Raw genomic sequence first — 20,241 nt, forward strand, 5'->3', positions numbered from 1 at the left:
AAAAAGTACAACATGAATAACTATTAAAATCGGCAATTAAAAAAAATTAAGATTCACAAATCAGTGATTATATTCTCAAAGTAATAGCTCATGTTGAAAAAACTAAAGTTATGCTTTTAATAGCTCATGGTTTAATTGAAAACAATAAAGATAAAACATTACTCCTAAAAAGAAAAAAGTTAATTGTACAAGAGCTAAGCAACAAGTGTTGTTACAGCTTTCCCAGCTTAAGTATTAAATTCTCTTTTTAAGTAACTATAATGAACAAAGTGTTGGAGAAGGAAGGTTCAAGTTCCACTTGCAATACTCTCCCACAATGTCCTACAACACTACAAGTTTTTGAAGTAATTGCTAACAAGATATTCATTTGCAACAATTACATTTTATATATGACATCTCCCTCAAATTCAGTACCACTGGGCATGTGAGTGAATTCCATCTTCCTTTAGGATCTTTATTGTCAGTTTTCACCTAGCTCCATGAAGTGCCAAGGCACCTTCCTATGCCATTGCCTTTGCTCATAGTTTTGAAGTCTGGACATTTAAATTATGACATAAAAGCACCCATATTGAAGAAAACAGCACAGAGAGTTTGGAATTTCATGCTTCTAATCAACCCACCAAAATGAAGAATTTGACTTAAAAGTCAATCTCAAAATAGAACCAACCTGCAAGCCCACGAAATCCAAGTCACATATACTTGGAAAGCTTGATAAGTCTAGTTTCTAAATCATCAAACCATTCATGAATTGGAATTTCCTACGAGTTACAAGTTTGACCAAAATGCGCTGCTAAAGGCAGAATCCAGCATTTTAGGTGTCTCTTTCCATTTCAATGACTAGAACAAGTTCTACTTGTATATTTTTTAAAAGTTTAATTTTGATCGTCACCTATTCCTGAAGGGTTGTTGCATGGCTGGTAATTATTTTCCATTCATTGTATTGAAAATTCAGACTTGAGTATGAGTAAAATTCAAAGCTTTGTGCTTTTAAGAAGAAATTATCCTCTTAACTTTGAACTCTTTTGTGTGAATTCCTTATAGTGGTGAGTTTGTTTGCTTTCCATATCTAGGACGGGCTAATCCCGTGAGCTGTATGATTTCTTTTGTTTCCTCTGCAACCCGGTATGAAAATTTGCAGGGCCACCATCAGGGTAATTCATCACTCTCCTCATCAGGTACTTTCATCAGTGTCTGTTTTATGATTCCCATCTTCAACCTTCTTTTGGTTTAATTATTTTTCCACGTTCAGGTTCCACTAGCACTTAAAGAAGGTTCTATGCCTAGTTAGATTAGAACCAAAGAGTTTTTTGAAGCAAAAGGGTATCAAAAAGTAGATAAAATTTGGGTTACCAAAAATTAAATTCAGCTATCAATCACTACTCCTCCTGATATTCCTAGGTAGTGTTGCAGCAAAAAGCCAAATAAAAATTTATAATACTTCAATTATAAAAAGGGATAGCTCATATAACTTGTTTTAATTGCATGTGCAACACGCACATGAACCGTATCTTAATTACTTAAGTGAGAACCATACAGTTTATAAGTTATTTTTTTGGAAGAATTGACCACTAAACTAGTAAAATGCAGATTCCATTATTTATGTACTCTACCAATTGTTTTCAACTGAAGTTTTCTTATTAATATTTTTTGGTCGATTTTTTAAAATAATTATTTTTTAACCCCAAGTATTCTACTAATTTTAGGATTTATCACTTTATTACAGGTTCATAGTTGTTTAACCACAACAGAGTTCAACATAATACTATATTTTCTTAGATACTCATCCCTTTTTAAGTGTTGACCTTGCTATACTACAATAAAATAAGAATTCTTCACCTTCAAGATCTTGCTTTCTTTTTGCTACCATTCTCATAGGCTGCTTTAGTTTATTGAAATAAGAATTCTCTTATTTTCCCAATCATCAAGCGCAACTTTTTCTTGGACTCATTTCTCTTTTTTTTTTTCCTTCTCGTAGATTGCTTTCTTGTACTGAAATAAGTCTATCAATCATAAAACACTGTTTTTTGAGATTATAAAAACTACTTTTAATAACTATAATTTTATAAAACAGTTTAAATGGTATAATTATAAATTAATGAAAAGAGGAAGTGTAATATAGTCATCACAAAAGTTTTATACCCCTCAAGCCACATTTATATATGGTATAGATTTTGCAGATGCAAACAGATGGATGCAAAAACCTATTGAAGCTCATAATTTTATTCCACAAGCAAACCAAGAGAGTTTTGCCATCTCTCTGCCAGAATACTAGGCAACACAAATAAAAGAATCCTCAATGCTGGTTGTTTGCATTTTTACAACTCATAAAGCCCTGCTTACATGGCAGACAGCCCTCGAACCTTCCCACAGATATGAAACTCCAAAGAATCATAGTACAAATTACATATTTCCCAAAAATTTTGTAAAAAATTGGATATTTGCCACAATCAACACAGTGAAAATAAAAATAAAAACAGAAAATCATTCTTTTAACTCCATCTACATGAGATTTTGATATGTTGCGTAAGAACTTATGCTTAGTTTAGACTTTTATTGGAGCATATTCTTGTTAACAATGTTAAATGTTAAATAAAATAAGGAAGAAAACAATTACTACAAACACCAAATATATCTTTCAATGACTAAGCATGCTACTAACGTTAACATTCATTTTTTCTTGACATTACATCCCATAAAATTTGAATAGTGGAAACCAAAAGACATGGCTTCTTAATTATGGCTAAGGAAACCAACAATTACTAATTATTCTCTTTTAAAGATTTTGGACTGATTAATAAAAAAATTTTCATAATTGATATATCATTTATCAATTATACTTTAGATTAAAAACTCCAAAAAAAGCTATCGTTTTCCTGGATCGTCCCAACAGCCAAGACATGAAAAGCATATAAAGAAGAATGATTTAAATAGTGAAAAAAAAAAAAAAAAAAAAAAAAAAAAAAAAAACTCACATGCGTTCCAATTTCTCAGAGTTTACAAGTAATCCATTTTGCTTAATTGTTGACTTGTCATCTTGAAAACATTCATCCTGCAGAACAATGGACAAATGAACGTCTTTAGCGATCAATTAACTACTTTTGGTATCTTAAGAATAGATGAAAACCACCAGCAATGCAATGAAAAAAGTACTATTGAAAAGCCACAATCGAAATATGCTAGCAAAAGCACAAACAAAAAGATCTGCCAATTGAATCATAACAGTTTGACCTGCAAATGAGCTATTAATTCTTGGTAAAAAGGCAAGGCCCAAAATTCTAGGGAGCATTTCATCTACAATTTTTTGTATTACAATCCTACAATTGTCCAATCACAATAAAAAATTATGTAGGGTCCACCACTTATAACTGTAGACTCCACATAAAATTTTGATGGATCCCACACAATTATGAATTATGATTAATTATATTACAATGACTATAGATGATATGCTCCCCAAAATCCAACTTGAAAAATGATTACCAAAAATAAAGGTACTTGACTTTTATAAGATTACTACTTTACCCTCAATAATAACTTTATTTTGTCTTTTAGTTGTAATTTATAAAACATCAAGGGATATAAAAGAAAACTTAACAATAAACTCATTTCTATTTGAAGGATAAAAAAATTGGGACTTCCAAAAAAGAAAAGAACAACAAAAGAAACGAGAGAGTTTTGACCTATTATAATTCCTTTTACATATCATTTCAACAAAGAAATCTTGTATGTATAGCTGATTGTATCAACAATCTCAAATATTTTGGGCAAGTATCTAGCACTATGGGGTCCAAAAAATGGCAAATACTTCACCCAAAATGCTGCTTCAAACAAATCGATGAAACTTTAAATTATATGAAAGTTGTGGATAAGGCAAATCACCCTCTATAGCTCTTCATCTATGAATGGTAGACATTGAAATCGGACTTCAATGTCAGTTTTTTTTCCCATAATTTGTCTAAACACTGAACACCCTCATGCACACATGTGCTCGCACAAACAAAAGAACCAATTGCCTTAATTCCTCAGCAAATGGAGTCATGATTAAAAAAAGTGTAAAAAGGAGATTTAAAATTTTCACTCTTTTAAGAGACTATATTTGGAAAGTAAATCAATAGTAACAGAACCAGTCAAGGATAACAAATTCATTAAAATAACTAATAAAACAATAAAGTAAGAGATAACAGCCAAATTTGTAAGATCTGCTGAATTTGCAATTTTAAACTAATGTCCATTATATTACAAGCTCAAAAAAGTAATTAGATCCCCAATATATCCTTAAAGAATATTAATGCTTCATTTGGAACAATTCTTCAATGCCTTAACAACAGCCAATTTACTACTTACAACCAACAAAGAAAAGCAAAGCTCGTAAGTCAAAATAGAAGGAAAAAAAAAAAAAGAAGACCTGACTGGCTTAACGTCCTTTCAACATCCTTTTCTTAAATAAGCACCCTTTTGATTGGCCAACAAGCAGAAATACAGCAAAAACAAGCATAAGAGACAATCTTCAATGCATGCACACATACATATATACATATAGACAGAAATATATATATATAAAAGAAACTGCAGACACGCTTAAGCCTCAAAGGCAGTAAAAGTAAAAAATGAGGAGCAGAGGCTATTAGCGCCTTACAACATCATTCTCACATGAGCAAATTTTGAGAACTCATTGGGAAGTATATTCAAGCCCACAGCTGCCAATTATTTATTAAAAATAAGTATTGTTCTCAACTTAGAAGGCTTCATATCTCTACCTTTTTGCATATTGTACAAGGTGTAATAAAGTTGAAGTTAGCCTGTTACTGTGGGAAAACACTTATTTACAGCTGGTTGTAATCTTGTAATCTGTATATTTATATTTGTATCTCTAGAATTAAGTATTTGTATCCCTTAAATTATGATAGACAATCTCTCAATTATAGGATTAGTTTTTTAGGAAGATTTAATTTCCTAGTTTAACCCCTAGTTAGTTATATATAAACCTAAGATTCTTGTATAATTCTCAATAAGCAGTTTTCCAACATACATTCAGTTTTCACACTGATTTATTTCTTAGTTTTTCCACAAGGTATCAAAGCTTTAGGTTCTTCTTAGGAAGCAAAATTTTCAGCCTTCATTGCTGACTTTTTTAGGCCTTCATTGCCGAATCCTGTTTAGGCCTTCATTGCCAAACCCTTTCAAAGAAAGATATCACTACCACCCAATTTGAGAAAATGTTAACTGAAAAAATCACTGGAATACTACAAATGTCTCAGAAACAAAGAGAGTTCGACAGGGAAGAGATTAAAAAGCTGAGAAACTTATTGAAAATCCTTGAAAAGCCTACTGTGATATGTTCTTTGGGTAAGGTTTCTAGTTCAGGTAAAGCTTTCGGTTCTCATGAATTAAATGTCTCGACTAAGCCTATTACGAGCTCTTGGGTCATTGACTCAGAAGCCACAGACCACATGACACATTCGTCACAAAAGTTTAGTACATATAACATGTGTCCTAGTAATAAGAAAATTGTTGTTGCAGATGGTTCACTTACCATAGTGGCAGGATTAGGAGATGTTCAAGTTAATCCCTCGTTTGTTCTCAAAAATGTTCTTCATGTTCCTGGATTGTCTACTAATCTGATATCTATACAAAAACTTACCAGAGATATGAATTGCAAAGTAACTTTTTATCCCTCTTATTGTGAATTTCAGAACCAGAGTTTGGGGAAGATGATTGGACTTGCTAAGGAGAAGGATGGACTATATTATCTTGAGACATCAGATAACACAAGTAGTATCAAGAATAGTTTACCTTTGTCATTTCTTTCTGAAAAATCTTCCAATAAAGACAAAATCTAGCTTTATCATTTTCATCTTGGACATCCTTCTTTTGGAACCTTGAGAAACATGTTTCTTTCCCTGTTCAAAGGATTAAATGTCGAAGATTTTTATTGTGAGGTTTGCGAACTTGCAAAGCATAGACGTGTGTCTTTTTCAATCAGTAACAAAAGAAGTTCTACTCCCTTTTACTTGATTCATAGTGACATTTGGGGTCCCTCTACAATTCCTAATATTTCTGGTGCGAGATGGTTTGTTTCATTCATAGATGATTGTACCAAGGTCTCTTGGGTTTTTTTACTTAAATCCAAATCAGATGTGAATAGTATATTTTTAAGTTTCCAAAACATGATCCAAAATCAATTTGGAGTAAGAATCAAAAGATTTAGGTTTGATAATACAAGAGACTACTTCAATCAGAGTCTATCTACCTATTTCCAAAAAGAGGGGATTATCCATGAGTCATCTTGTGTTAATACTCCACAGCAGAATGGAGTGGCAGAGAGGAAAAACAACCATTTACTAGCCACAACCCGAGCCTTTCTTTTTCAAGCAAATGTACCTAAATTTTACTGGGGGGAAGCTGTTCTCACTGCCACACATATTATAAATAGGTTACCTTCAAGGGTTTTGGGATTTAAAACTCCTATGAAACTACTCTCACAATTTTATCCCAACCTCAATACCACAAACAATCTCACCCCTAGGATATTTGGTTGTACATTATTTGTTCATGTTCACAGTCATAACAGGGAAAAGTTGGATCCAAGAGTAATTAAGTGTATTTTTGTGGGGTATTCTTCAACTCAAAAAGGATATAAGTGCTATCATCCTCCTACCAAAAAATTTTATGTGCCTGCAGATGTCACTTTTGAAAAAATAAACCATTTTTCACTCAACCTTATCTTCAGGGGAAGATTTCATTCATGGAAGATAAGGATAAAGACTTTTTTTTGCTTGATTTGCCCCTTTCTTCAACATTTACACCCATTAATTCTTCTGAGTCGAAATCTGTTTCTGCTGAGCCCAAGTCAAACACTGAATTTGAGTCTGAACCCATTCCAAATACGGAAGATGTGACAAAGGATAATATTGTTCTTGATTCTATGAAAGAATTACAGGTGTACCCAAGAAGGAAAGTTCCAAATCCTGAACTAGTGCCAGTCCAAGAACCTGATCCTAACTCTGGAAATGAGGTAACTACAGTTTTTGACTCTTTCTCAAAATGAGCATGAATCTCCTAAAACTATAACTAGTGATTATGATTTGCCTAGTGCCATTAGGAAAGGAACCAGAGAATGTACCAAGCATCCACTATACCCAATCTCTATTTTGTGTCATTTGGAAAATTCTCACCATCCCACAAAAATTTTCTTGTGAGCCTAAATACTATTTATGTTCCAACTACATTATCCGAGGCATTATTCAGTGAGAAATGGAGGCAAGCCATGAAAATAGAAATGAAGGCCTTAGAGAAAAATCGAACATGGGAACTAGTAGAGTTGCCTAAAGGAAAAAATCCAGTGGGGTGTAAATGGATTTTCACTGTAAAATACAAGGCAAATGATACTGTTGAAAGGTATAAAGCCAGGTTAGTGGCTAAGGGCTACACTCAAACCTATGAAGTGGAGTACCAGGAAACCTTTGCTCCAGTTGCCAAGATGAATACAGTTAGGATTTTGTTATCATTGGCTGCAAATTACAATTGGCAGCTTCAACAATTTGATGTAAAGAATGCTTTTCTACACGGTGATTTGGAAGAAGAAATATATATAAAGGTTCCACCGGGATTTGGAGGTCATCTAGAAACAAACAAAGTATGCAGGTTGAAAAAAGCTTTATATGGCCTTAAACAGTCTCCTAAAGCTTGGTTCGGGAGATTTGCCAAAGTGATGCTAGCAATGGGATATAAACAGAGTCAAGGAGATCACACATTGTTTATCAAGCACTCTGATTCAGGGAGAGTCACAATTCTATTAGTGTATGTTGATGATATAATTGCAACTGGAGATGATGAAAAAGAGAGAGAATCTCTAAAACAGTGTTTGACTAGAGAATTTGAGATAAAGAAGCTAGGGATATTGAAGTACTTCCCAGGAATTGAAGTAGCTCATTCACGGCATGGTATTTTCATCTCACAACAGAAATATGTGATGGATCTTCTTAAGGAAACTGAGAAGCTTGCATGTAAACCTGCAAATACCCCTATAGATCCTAATCATAAAATTGGAGAAACTAATGAAGATGCTGTTGTAAATAGAGAGATGTACCAAAGATTAGTTGGAAGACTCATTTATCTCTCACATACTAGACCTGATATAGCATATGCTGTGAGTGTGGTAAGTCAATTTATGCATAGTCCTAAAGAAGTGCACCTGCAGGCTGTCTACTGTATATTGCACTATTTGAAGGCCAATCCTGGAAGAGGTATCTTATTCAAAAGAAATTCGGAGTTAGTTCCAGAAGCATATACAGATGCGGATTATGCAGGTTTAGTAACTGATAGAAGATCCACCTTAGGCTACTGCACTTTCTTAGGTGGTAATCTTGTGATTTGGAGGAGTAAAAAACAGAATGTGGTGGCAAGATCAAGTGCTGAAGCAGAGTTCAGAGCTATGGCTCAAGGAATTTGTGAACTACTATGGTTAAAGATTATCCTAGAAGACTTGAAGATCAAGTGGGATGGACTAATGAGACTCTACTGTGATAACAAGTCTGCAATAAGCATTGCACACAATCCTGTGCAACATAATAGAACAAAACACATTGAAGTAGACTGGCATTTCATAAAGGAGAAACTAGACAGTGAGTTGATTTGTACACCTTATGTATCAACCAAGGGTCAACTTGCAGATGTGTTGACTAAAGGTCTCAGTAGTGCAACATTTCAAGAAATTATTTCCAAGCTGGGAATGGAAAACACCTAATCACCAGCTTGAGGGGGAGTGTGGGAAAACACTTATTTACAACTGGTTGTAATCTTGTAATCTATATATTTATATTTGTATCTCTAGAATTAAGTATTTGTATCCCTAAAATTAGGATAGACAATCTCTCAATTATAGGATTAATTTTTTAGGAAGATTTAGTTTCCTAGTTTAACCCCTAGTTAGTTGTATATAAACCTAAGATTCTTGTATAATTCTCAATAAGCAGTTTTTCAACATACATTCAGTTTTCACACTGATTTATTTCTTAGTTTTTCCACAGTTACCAATAAACAACTCATCATTTTACATTTTTTTTCTAACAATTGTTGTTAACAGATTAATAAATATAACAAACCAGAAACATGTAGAAAACTTAAAGACCAATTATCCTTATTTCTTCTTATTCTATCTAGAATGAAGGAGTACATCTAAATAAATAGGAACAATAAACTTCCTTATTAGGAAACAACTTACATGAAACAAAAAACAAGAAACAAAAAATAATAAAATGAAGAAGAATTATTCTATTCTAAAATAGAAACAAATCCTTAAAAACTTGATACTCAGAATAGTTGACTAAATCAGAAGAAGAAATGACAAACATTCCCAAAACAAATTAGGAAATCAAGCTACATTAATGTAGGAGAATCAGATTTCTACTTTCCCCCTCAAGCTAGGTTATAAATGTTAATCATACTCAGCTTCGATTTCAATCCGTCAAAAATGCTTCTAAGAAGAGCTTTAGTAAGAATATCTACAAATTGTGAACTTGTAAGGATATAGGCCAGTTTGACCGAGCCATTTTCTATCTTTTTCCTTTATGAAATGTCGGTCCAACTCTATATGCCTGGTCCCATCATGATAAATAGGATTTTTTGCAATACTTATGGTAGCCTTATTTTCACAAAACAGTGTCATAGATGTCATAATGTGAACTTTTAAGTTTCCGAGTAACCTCATCAGCCAAATTCCTTCACAAAAACCATGGGACATTGCTCTAAACTCAGCCTCAACACTGCTCCTAGCTACAACAGCTTGCTTTTTACTTCTCCAAGTGACCAAATTGCCCCAAACATAAGTGCACTATCCAATGGTAGACCTTTTATCTATTACTGATTTAGCGCAGTTAGCATCTATGTACGCCTCGACTGCCCTATCCAATGACTTCTTAAAATATAGACCTTCACCAGGACTCTTCTTTAAGTATTGTAGGATGCTAGGAACAGCCTTGAGATGCTCCTTGGTTGGATTATTCATGGGAGAGGTAAATAAGCTTCCCAACTAGTCTTTGGTATCGCCCTTTGTCCATGAGAAAGCTTCCATTTTCACTTCCAATTTTATTAGTTGAGTCAATGGGTGTATCAACAAGTTTGCATCCAATCATGCCGGTTTCTTTGAGTAAATCAAGTACATGCTTACGCTAAGACATTGATATTCCATTCTTAGACTGAGCCACTTCCATCCCAAGGATGAGCCATTTCCACTTCCATCCTTAAGTCCTTTCAAACACCTTTGCAAAGAGTTTCTTCAAATCATCCATTCCTTCCTCATGGTCTGCAGTGGTTATGATATCATCCACATAAACAATAAGAATAACTCTTTCTCCTATGTTAGTGAACTTAACAAACATAGTATGGTCAAATTGACATTTAAGGAATCCATACCTCTTCATTGCCTTGGTCAACTGTTCAAACCAAGCCTAAGGAGACTATTTAAGTCCATACAAAGATTTTCGAAGTTTGCACACTTTGCCCATGTTGTCTTGCCTTTCAAAATCAAGAGGAATTTCCATGTAGACATCCTTCTCCAAGTCACCATTTAAGAATGCATTCTTGATGTCAAGTTGGTGGAGAGGTCAATCCAAATTGGCTACTAGTGACAATAGAACTCTAATTGAATTGAGTTTGGCTACCAAAGCAAATGTCTCCTCATAGTCTATCCCATAGGATTAAGTGAACCCCTTTGTAACAAGTCTAGCTTTGAACCTATTTAGATTTCCATCTACATTGTGCTTTATCGTGAAGATCCACTTACATCCAGCCGGGTTTTTCCCTATGGGAAAATCTGAAATTTCCTATGTCCTGTTCTTCTCTAGTACCTTGATTTCTTCAAGAACTACTACCTTCCAATCTGGTTCCTTGAGGGCTTCCTGAATATTTTTGGAATTTGCACATTGTCAAGGTTAGTAGTAAGGGCTCAAAAGTTTGGATTTAACTTGTCATACGAGATGTAATTGCAAATAGGGTATCGAGTGCATGATCTCACACCTTTTCTTAATGCAATAGGAATGTCAAAGTCCCTAGCTAGCTCACAAGTTTCAATTTCAAATTCAATAGGTTACCTATGTTAGTTTCAAGTTCTTAGAGATAGATCAAATTGATTTTTAATGCTAGGCTATGTACAATTGTCCACTTCTTCCTATGGTTTTTGCTTCCTTGAGTAGACTATCAATTCTTTTGTTTTTTCTTGCATAACCTCAGGGTTTGAAAAGTCCAGAGTTGTCTAAACAAGTTGGGTTTCGGAATCTGCATAGCTGATAGGTTGGGTAGGTTGAGAATCTGGTTTTGAAAAGGCTGATTGGGAATCTGGTTGGGAATCTGGGGCTGCTTAAGAATCTGGTTGGGAATCTGGTTTTGAAGCGGTTGGTTGGGAAATTGGCAAGTCCACAGCTAAACATTGATATTCCTTAGTAGTATTCTCCACCTGAATATCATTCTTGCTGTAGTATGGAAGATTATTAAAGAAAGTGACATCCATAGAGCTATAGAATTTTTTTGTGATAGGTAAATAACACCTATAGCCCTTTTGGTTTGGGGAATAACCAAGGAAGATGCATTTTAAGGCTTTGGGATCAAGCTCGCTGCTTTTTTGTTGGCTAATATGAACAAAGGCAATACAGCCAAAAAGTTTGATGGGAATGGAAAAGATTAACCGAGTTTGTGGGTAGGAAGCAAGGAGAGTTTGACAAGGTGTTTTAAAGCCAAGAACTCGAGAAGGCATTCGGTTAACCAAATAAGTTGCATTGAGGACAGCTTCTCTCCAAAAATATTTAGGCACATTAGAAGTCAATAAGAGGGATTTGGTCACCTCTATCAAATGTCTATTTTTGTGTTCGGCAACCCCATTTTGCTATGGAGTGTCAACATAAGAGCTTTGATGAATAATGCCATGATTTGTGAGGTAATGGCCAAGAATAGAGTTGAAGTATTCCCCTCCATTGTCAGTTTTTTAGGAATTGGATTTTGGCTTGGAATTGGGTTTGTACCATGCTATTGAAGTTTTGAAAGATTTGGCTAACCTCAAATTTTTCTTTCATAAGGAATACCCAAGTAAGTCAAGTATGATCATTAATGAATGTAACAAACCACCTAGAACCTGTGATATTGTTAACCCTTGACGGTCCCCAAATGTCACTATAAATCATTGAGAAAGGCTAAGATGATTTATAAGAAAGGCTAGCATAGGTATTTCGAGTGTGCTTGAAAGGTTGACAAATTTCACACTGCAAATCTTTAGAGATGTTATTGGATAATAAGGAAAATAGCCTTTTTAGGTATGAAATATTTGGATGTCCTAATCTATAATGCCATAACATGATAAGGTCATCCTTACTGGTACTATAGGCTAAGGTTGGAAACTAAATGGAAAACCTTCAACTTCAAGCAAAGAATGGGTTATAAAGGAGGACAACCAAGAAATCAAGGACAAGCACACATGACTGCAATGAAGTTAAACCAGGAGAAGTCTCAGGAACAAGGAGAGTTAGATAAAAAAGAGATTGAGAAACTGAGAAGCCTATTGGGAACTTTTGAAAAGTCTACTGGTGTATGCTTCTTGCCACAATCAGGTAAGGTCTCTAGTGCAGGTAAAGTCTCTAATTCTCATGGATTAAAACTCTTGGATAAGTCTATTAAGAGTTCTTGGGTCATTGACTTAGGAGCCACAGACCACATGACACATTCTTCACAAAAGTTTAGTACATATACCCTATGTCCTGGTAATAAAAAAATTGTTGTTGCAGATGGTTCACTTACTACAATGGTAGGATTAGGAGATGTTCAAATTAATCCCTTATTCATTCTTAAAAATGTTCTCTATGTTCTTAGATTGTCTACTAATCTTATATCTATACAACGACTTACTAGAGACATGAACTGCAATGTGACCTTTTATCCCTCTTATTGTGAATTTCAGGACCAAGGTTCGGGGAAGAGGATTGGACTTGCTAAGGAGAAGGATAGACTATACTATCTTGAGACATCCAACAACATAAGTAATATCAAGAATAATTTACCTTTGTCATTTCTTTCTAAAAAATCTTCCAATAAAGATAAAATCTGGCTTTATCATTTTCGTCTTGGACATCTTTCTTTTGAAACTTTGAGAAACATGTTTCCTTCTTTGTTCAAAGGATTAAACGTTGAAGATTTTCATTGTAATGTTTGTGAACTTGCAAAGCATAGACATGTGCCTTTTCCAATTAGTAACAAAAAAAGTTCTACTCCCTTTTACTTGATTCATGGTGACATTTGGGATCTCTCTACAATTCCAAATATTTCTGGTGCAAGATGGTTTATTTCATTCATAGATGATTGTACCAGGGTCTCGTGGGTTTCTTTACTTAAATCCAAATCAGATGTGAATAGTATGTCTTAAGCTTCCAAAACATGATCCAAAATCAATTTGGAGTGAGAATCTAGAGATTTAGGTCTGATAATGCAAGAGACTATTTCAACCCGAGTCTATCCACCTATTTCCAAAAAGAGAGGATTATTCATGAGTCATCTTGTGTTAATACTTCACAGCAAAATGGAGTGGCCGAGAGAAAAAACAACCATTTACTAGCCATAACCCGAGCCTTCCTTTTTCAAGCAAATGTGCCCAAATTATTGGGGGGAAGTTGTTCTCACGACCACACACATTATAAATAGGTTACCTTCAAGGGTTTTGAGATTTAAAACTCCTATGGAACTACTCTCACAATTCTATCCCAACCTTAATACCACAAACAACCTCAAACCTAAAATATTTGGTTGTACATCATTTGTTCATATTCACAGACATAATAGGGGAAAGTTGGATCCAAGAGCAATTAAGTGTATCTTTGTGGGGTATTCATTAACTCAGAAAAGGTATAAGTGCTATCATCCTCCTACCAAAAAATTTTATGTGCCTGCAGATGTCACTTTTGAAGAAAGTAAACCATTTTTTACTCAACCTTATCTTCAAGGGGAGACATCATTTATAGAAGATAAGGATAAAAACTTCTTTTTGCTTGACTTGTCATCCTCCTCCAAAACAGTTTCACCCATTAATTCTTTTGAGCCTAAACCCATTTCTTCAGAGTCCAAGTCAAACACTGATTCTAAATCTGAACCCATTCCAAACACAGAAGTTGTGACTAAGGATAATACTATTCTTGATTCTGTGAAAGAATTACAGGTGTACTCAAGAAAGAAAGTTCCAGCTCCTAAACCAATGCAATCCAAGAACCTAATCCTAACTCTAAAAATGAGGTAATTATAGTCTCTGATTGTATTTCTCAAAATGAGCATGAATCTCCTAAAATTAGTGATTATGATCTACCTATTGCCATTAAGAAAGGAACCAGAGAATGTACTAAACATCCATTATACCCAATCTCTAATTTTGTGTTATTTGAAAAATTCTCACCATCCCATAAAAATTTTCTTGTGAGCCTAAACACTATTTCTATTCCAACTACATTATCTGAGGCATTATCCAATGAGAAATGGAGGCAGGCCATGAAAATATAAATGGAGGCATTAGAGAAAAATAAGACATGGGAATTGGTAGAGTTGTCTACAGGGAAACATCTAGTTGGGTGTAAATGGGTTTTCACTGTAAAATACAAGACAGATGGTACTATTGAAAGATACAAGGCCATGCTGGTGGCTAAGGGCTACACTCAAACTTATGGAGTGGATTATCAGGAAACTTTTGCTCCAGTTGCCAAGATGAATACAGTTAGGATTTTGTTATCCTTGGTTGCAAATTAAAATTGGCAGCTTCAACAATTTGATGTAAAGAATACCTTTTTGCATGGTGATTTGGAAGAAGAAATATATATGAAAGTTTCACCGGGATTTGGAGGTCATCTAGAAGCAAAAAAAAGTATGCAAGCTGAAAAAGGCTTTATATGGCCTTAAACAGTCTCCTAGGGCCTAGTTCGGGAGATTTGCCAAAGTGACGCTAGGAATGGGATATAAACAGAGTCAAAGGGATCACACATTGTTTATCAAGTACTCAGATTCAGGGAAGGTCACAGTTCTGTTAGTATATGTTGATGATATAATTGTAACTAGAGATGATGAAAAAGAGAGAGAATTTCTAAAACAGTGTTTGGCCAGAGAATTTGAGATAAAAGAGCTAGGAAGATTGAAGTACTATTTAGGAATTGAAGTAGCTCACTCACGGCATGGTATTTTTATCTCACAACAGAAATATGTGATAGATCTTTTGAAGGAAACGGGGAAGCTCGCATGTAAACCTACAAGTACCCCTATAGATCCTAATCATAAGCTTGGAGAAGCTAATGAAGATGCTACTGTAGATAGGGAGATGTACCAGAGATTAGTTGGAAGACTTATTTATCTCTCACATACTAGACCTGACATAGCATATGCAATGAGTGTGATAAGTGAATTTATGCATAATCCTAAAGAAGTGCACCTACAGGCTGTCTATCATGTACTACACTATTTGAAGGCTAATCCTAAGAGACGTATCTTCTTTAAAAGAAATTCAGGGCTAGTACTAGACGCATATACAGATGCTGATTATGCAGGTTAGGTAATTGACAGAAGATCTACCTCAGGCTACTGCATTTTTCTAGGTGGTAATCTTGTAACTTGAAAGAGTAAAAAACAGAATGTGGTGGCAAGATCAAGTGCTGAGGCAGAGTTTAAGGCAATGGCTCAAGGAATTTGTGAACTACTATGGTTAAAGATTATCCTAAAAGACTCAAAGATCAAATGAGATGGATCAATGAGACTTTATTGTGATAACAAATCTACAATAAGCATTGCACACAATCTTGTGCAACATGACAGAACAAAACACATTGAAGTAGACCGGCACTTCATAAAGGAAAAACTAGACAGTGGATTGATTTGCACACCATATGTATCAACCAAGGGTCAACTTGTAGATATGTCGACTAAAGGTCTCAACAGTGCAACATTTCAGGAAATTATTTCCAAGCTGGGAATGGAAAACACCTATTCACCAGCTTGAGGGGGAGTCTAGGAAAACATTTAGTTACAACTGGTTGTAATCTATGTAGCTAATTGTAATCTGTATATATCTGTATCCCTAAAATTGAGAATTTGTATCTCTAGAATTAAGTAAATCTATGGTGTTTGATGATTCAACAGACAAGTTTTTCAATATACTCTCAAATTTTCCACAAAAATGTTGACTAAAATGAGAAATATTCCAAAAATAAATTAGGAAATCAAGCTGCATTAATGTAGGAGAATCAGATCTGCACTAATGTAAGAGAATCAGATTTCTACAAAACATATAGTTCTTGTTAAAAAATATCACTATTAACCAAATTGAAACATATCAGTATCTTCTGAAATTTACAAAACTAGGATGAGGTCAAATGGAAGTATAATATTTGAAAGATAAACAAACAGATAAAAGTTTGTCTTAAATGAAATTGAAATTTAACTGAGATCTTTACCAAATATTAACACATGAGTGTGCATCAAACAAAAACATAAAAACCAAAAGAAAGTTATAGCACATAAAACAATAGATGTCAATTCCAACCAAATTAAATGCAATAATCCCACTTCCCTCATTACATAGGGTAATTAAATCCAGTACATCAAATTCTAGTTCAGGGTTCAGACAAAGCATGTTACTCTAATAAATTATGATTCCGTGACAATAGGCTTGACTGGTTTATGCACCTACAAGAATGCCCACACACTCACATAGAAACCATAAGTACCTGCATTTTAGCATCTAGGTAGGCAGTATACATGTACAATATGAGAGTATGTTTATTATACTTACATACGTGTATAAATGTATAATTAAAAATATTTAAGAGACGATAAGTTTTATAGAATTTCAATTTAATGATATCAGGCCACATACACAGGCTCTGATAACAATTATGAAAATAGAATTTATTATCTTAGTGAATACAAAAATTGTGATAACCATTAACTACTTTAGTTCCATTCTTCTCCTCATAAATGATTTCTAACTAAGCATTTTCAGACTAAAATCCTCATTCATCTTTGCTAACAGTAAGCATTCTAAAGCGCTAAGTTTTAGTTATGTTACAACTCCAACATCAACCATGGCACAAAATTATATCAAGATAATCAGGATTAAAGGACCAACCAGAAAAAACGAGGTAATAGACCAAATTGTCAAAAAACTTAGGGGGTAAACTAAATTAGAGATCAATTTCTTATCTTTAGGGGCTCCTAAAAGTGAATAATTGTAAAGCACGTATAAAGAAACTGCCAAATGAACCTAAATGCCCACATTTTAACACCTTGTAGTCCACTGCCACAATTAATTGTTATTTCCTTTTACAATTAAAAGTCAAAGATTGACAACAGCCTTTGAGGCTAAGTCTTTTGGCAGTCTAAAGCATTTGATGAAAGATCAAACTACAGTCCCAGCTTGGCTTGTCATTTATTGAACAATTCTTACATCCCAAATCATCTGGACTGCAACTGTCTAGTTTAACTAGTCTCAGACAACACAAAAGCACGAAAAAAAACAAAAATAAAGTTGGAGGTTCGGTGACTTTCACTGGAAGGAGTTGTCCTTAAATCACTTCTCCAATTTCTTACGTTTATGAAACAAGTGACAGGGATATTGCCTTTTCCCTTTCCTTTTTTATGTCGACAGATCCAAAATCAAGTATTAATTAGCACTTATTGCTTGCAATAGAAGCAGTCCTAGACATAAGATTACGAAAAAAGGATCGTGCATAGATTCGCGCTTATCACATCCAATAGCTATAAATGGCTAACCTAGCTTTACTCTTTATGGCTTCCAATCACCATAGTTTACAAACAAGAAGCGAACCATTAGTGTTTAAATTGTGTCAAGAAGCAATCATTAGTTTGTTCACATTTTAATATATTAGTGGGTTCATTGACAGCAATTTTAAATGAAACAGGGTCTCCCTTAAAAATGCTACAACAAACATGATTAGGAAAATCAAAGGCAAAAACTTTGCAGAATGATCGCAGATTAAACAATATGATCATCCATCCAAATCATATAATCACAAATGGAAGCTCTATATAGCATGCTTGGAATTCTATTTGAACAATTATAATTTAACAAATCACCACGAAATCCTAGGGAGCCACAAAGGCCCAATCAGGAATACAAATGCCATTTACAGCTTTAAGTTAATAAGCCAGGCAAAGAGAACATTCCAGATCATGAACTTGAGTGTAATTGTACCATAATAAGGAAACAAAGACCTGTTATATGCCAAAAAAATATTCAGGCTGAAGGCAACCAAAACATTTATTCTGTCCTAGTTACCACAATAAATACAAGATTAATCTGACTTATTTTTAAAAAGATGAGCTGATATGGATCATACTGCAATTTACAAGGTCAGATATCTTAGGTGATATTTTCATAGACAACCCAGCACAAGAAGACAACTAATAAAATCTATCAACCTATTAGGTATAAAGAATTAGCATCTAGCCAGTAAATCATGGACATTTAGGGAAGTTTTCATCTTTTAGTTCCTCCAACATAGCAGCGAATTGTAACAAGAGGTTGCGCCGCAATTAGTATTTAAATCAGATTCCATAACTGAAATATAGCTATTCATATAGCTTCCTTTTTTTTTTTTTTTTTTTGGAACACCAAGCAATAAGGAGTTTGGTTAAATCCAAGCTTTGATGGGCTTCAAAGTAGTTTTGATTTCAAAGAACCATACATTTTACCAAAACATGTTGCTCCAAGCATACCCGTATAGTTTATCCATACAATGAAAATAAGCAAACCCAAAATTATTAATACAGTATAAGATAATTTACAATTATAAGTAAGAAAGACCCAGTTAAATTTACAAAAACAATACTATCAAAATTACTAATCACATTCCATTCCTACAATGTTAACTTCAATTAAAGAAAATGAAAGAAGTACCAAACTCCAATCCTAGAAAATATATATGTACAGAAGTAGAAGCAAGCAATTCAGTGGAATAGGCTTGGACCAGAAATTCTCACCAGAGAATCCTCAGTCTTTTGGGCAGTCAAAGGAAGGGACGTGTTTTGAGCATCTTTGACCAGCCTCTTCCAAGAAACTATCGTGGTCTCACCAGGCCTGAGATCAATGGTGAATCGCTGCCTCCTAGCAAACAACCAAGATGGTGAACCAGCCGAAACCCTGGAAGAGGTTTCCCCACCAAAACCAATGCTTTTATCACCTTCCTCCATGGGGGATCGGCACTCGAAAATTGTCGATTTCTATAGCATTCGAGTTGAAGAATTTAACGCCATCGATAATCTAAAGGAAAACTGTAATCTTTCGCGGGGATAGGAGTTTAAGCTGTTTAAGTCATGTGATCAAAGAAATCCTTGGAATTTGATTTGAATACACATTTCCCTGATTTTGTTTCCGTCCCCTCAGCCTACTTATCGCCAATTGTTCTCCCTTTTTATTTTTGCACGCGGAGCTTTTAAATACATCCATTTTTTCTTTCCACACTTTTTTTTAAAATGAAATTATTTAATTACTTTTTATAAATTATATCTAGTTTAAACTAATGTGATGCATTAGATATATTTATAAATCAACAAATTTACATATAATTTTTTTCTAAAATTATACCATAAATTTTAAATTTATGAACAACTCAAATTTTATATTTTTATGAAACATTTCACCTACAATTTATTTTATTATAATTTTATAATTATACAATCACAATTCAAAATTATTTTAAAACCTACAATTTATAAATGTAAACTCTATATAAAATTTTAATAGATTTCATATAATTCTAAATTATAATTAATTGTAGTACAATAATATAATAAAATAATTATAGATGAAAGGCTAATGATATGCTCCTTTTTTTTATTTGGATTATGTATATTTCAATATAATAAAATAAATAAATTATATATTAAATACAGTAATGCAATTATCAAAAAAATTGAAAACTCAAATTATAATTTATTAAATATAAGTAGTCTTTAATCAAAAGTCAATCTCGTCATTGATTTCAAAGAATTGAAAATTTCATCCTATGAAATTAAATCTCTCATACAAACTTTTTTTATTAAAGATTTTTTTATAAGTAATTGTTTAGGCCAAAATTTACAAAATAAAACAAAATAACAATTAATTACATTTATTTATTTTTATTTAGCTTAAATTACAAGTAATTAAATTCATAAAAAAATAAAATTTAAAAAATAATGCAAAATAATTGAATTAATTAAATGTATTTATTT

At 33.6% G+C, this 20,241-nt stretch overlaps 1 protein-coding gene across 5 annotated transcripts in view; it reads right to left on the reverse strand.

Annotated features, from left to right (window-relative positions):
* Positions 1-19,436, reverse strand: part of LOC111316345 (ubinuclein-1-like) — a 45,190-nt gene extending 25,754 nt beyond the window's left edge. For all 5 annotated transcript variants that reach the window (XM_089753810.1, XM_089753809.1, XM_089753808.1 and 2 more), the window contains exons 1-2: positions 19,009-19,436; positions 2,973-3,049 (exon numbers count right to left, since the gene is read on the reverse strand). In XM_089753810.1, coding sequence (XP_089609936.1) covers positions 2,973-3,049; positions 19,009-19,218 — 287 coding nt within the window. In that variant the 5' untranslated portion in view covers positions 19,219-19,436. The remainder of the gene's footprint in view (positions 1-2,972; positions 3,050-19,008) is intronic.
* Between the last annotated feature and the right edge of the window lie 805 nt (positions 19,437-20,241).

The sequence above is a fragment of the Durio zibethinus genome, chromosome 24 (assembly GCF_047325235.1).
Source record: "Durio zibethinus cultivar Kanyao isolate XHJ-2024 chromosome 24, ASM4732523v1, whole genome shotgun sequence".
Taxonomy (NCBI): Eukaryota; Viridiplantae; Streptophyta; class Magnoliopsida; order Malvales; family Malvaceae; genus Durio; species Durio zibethinus.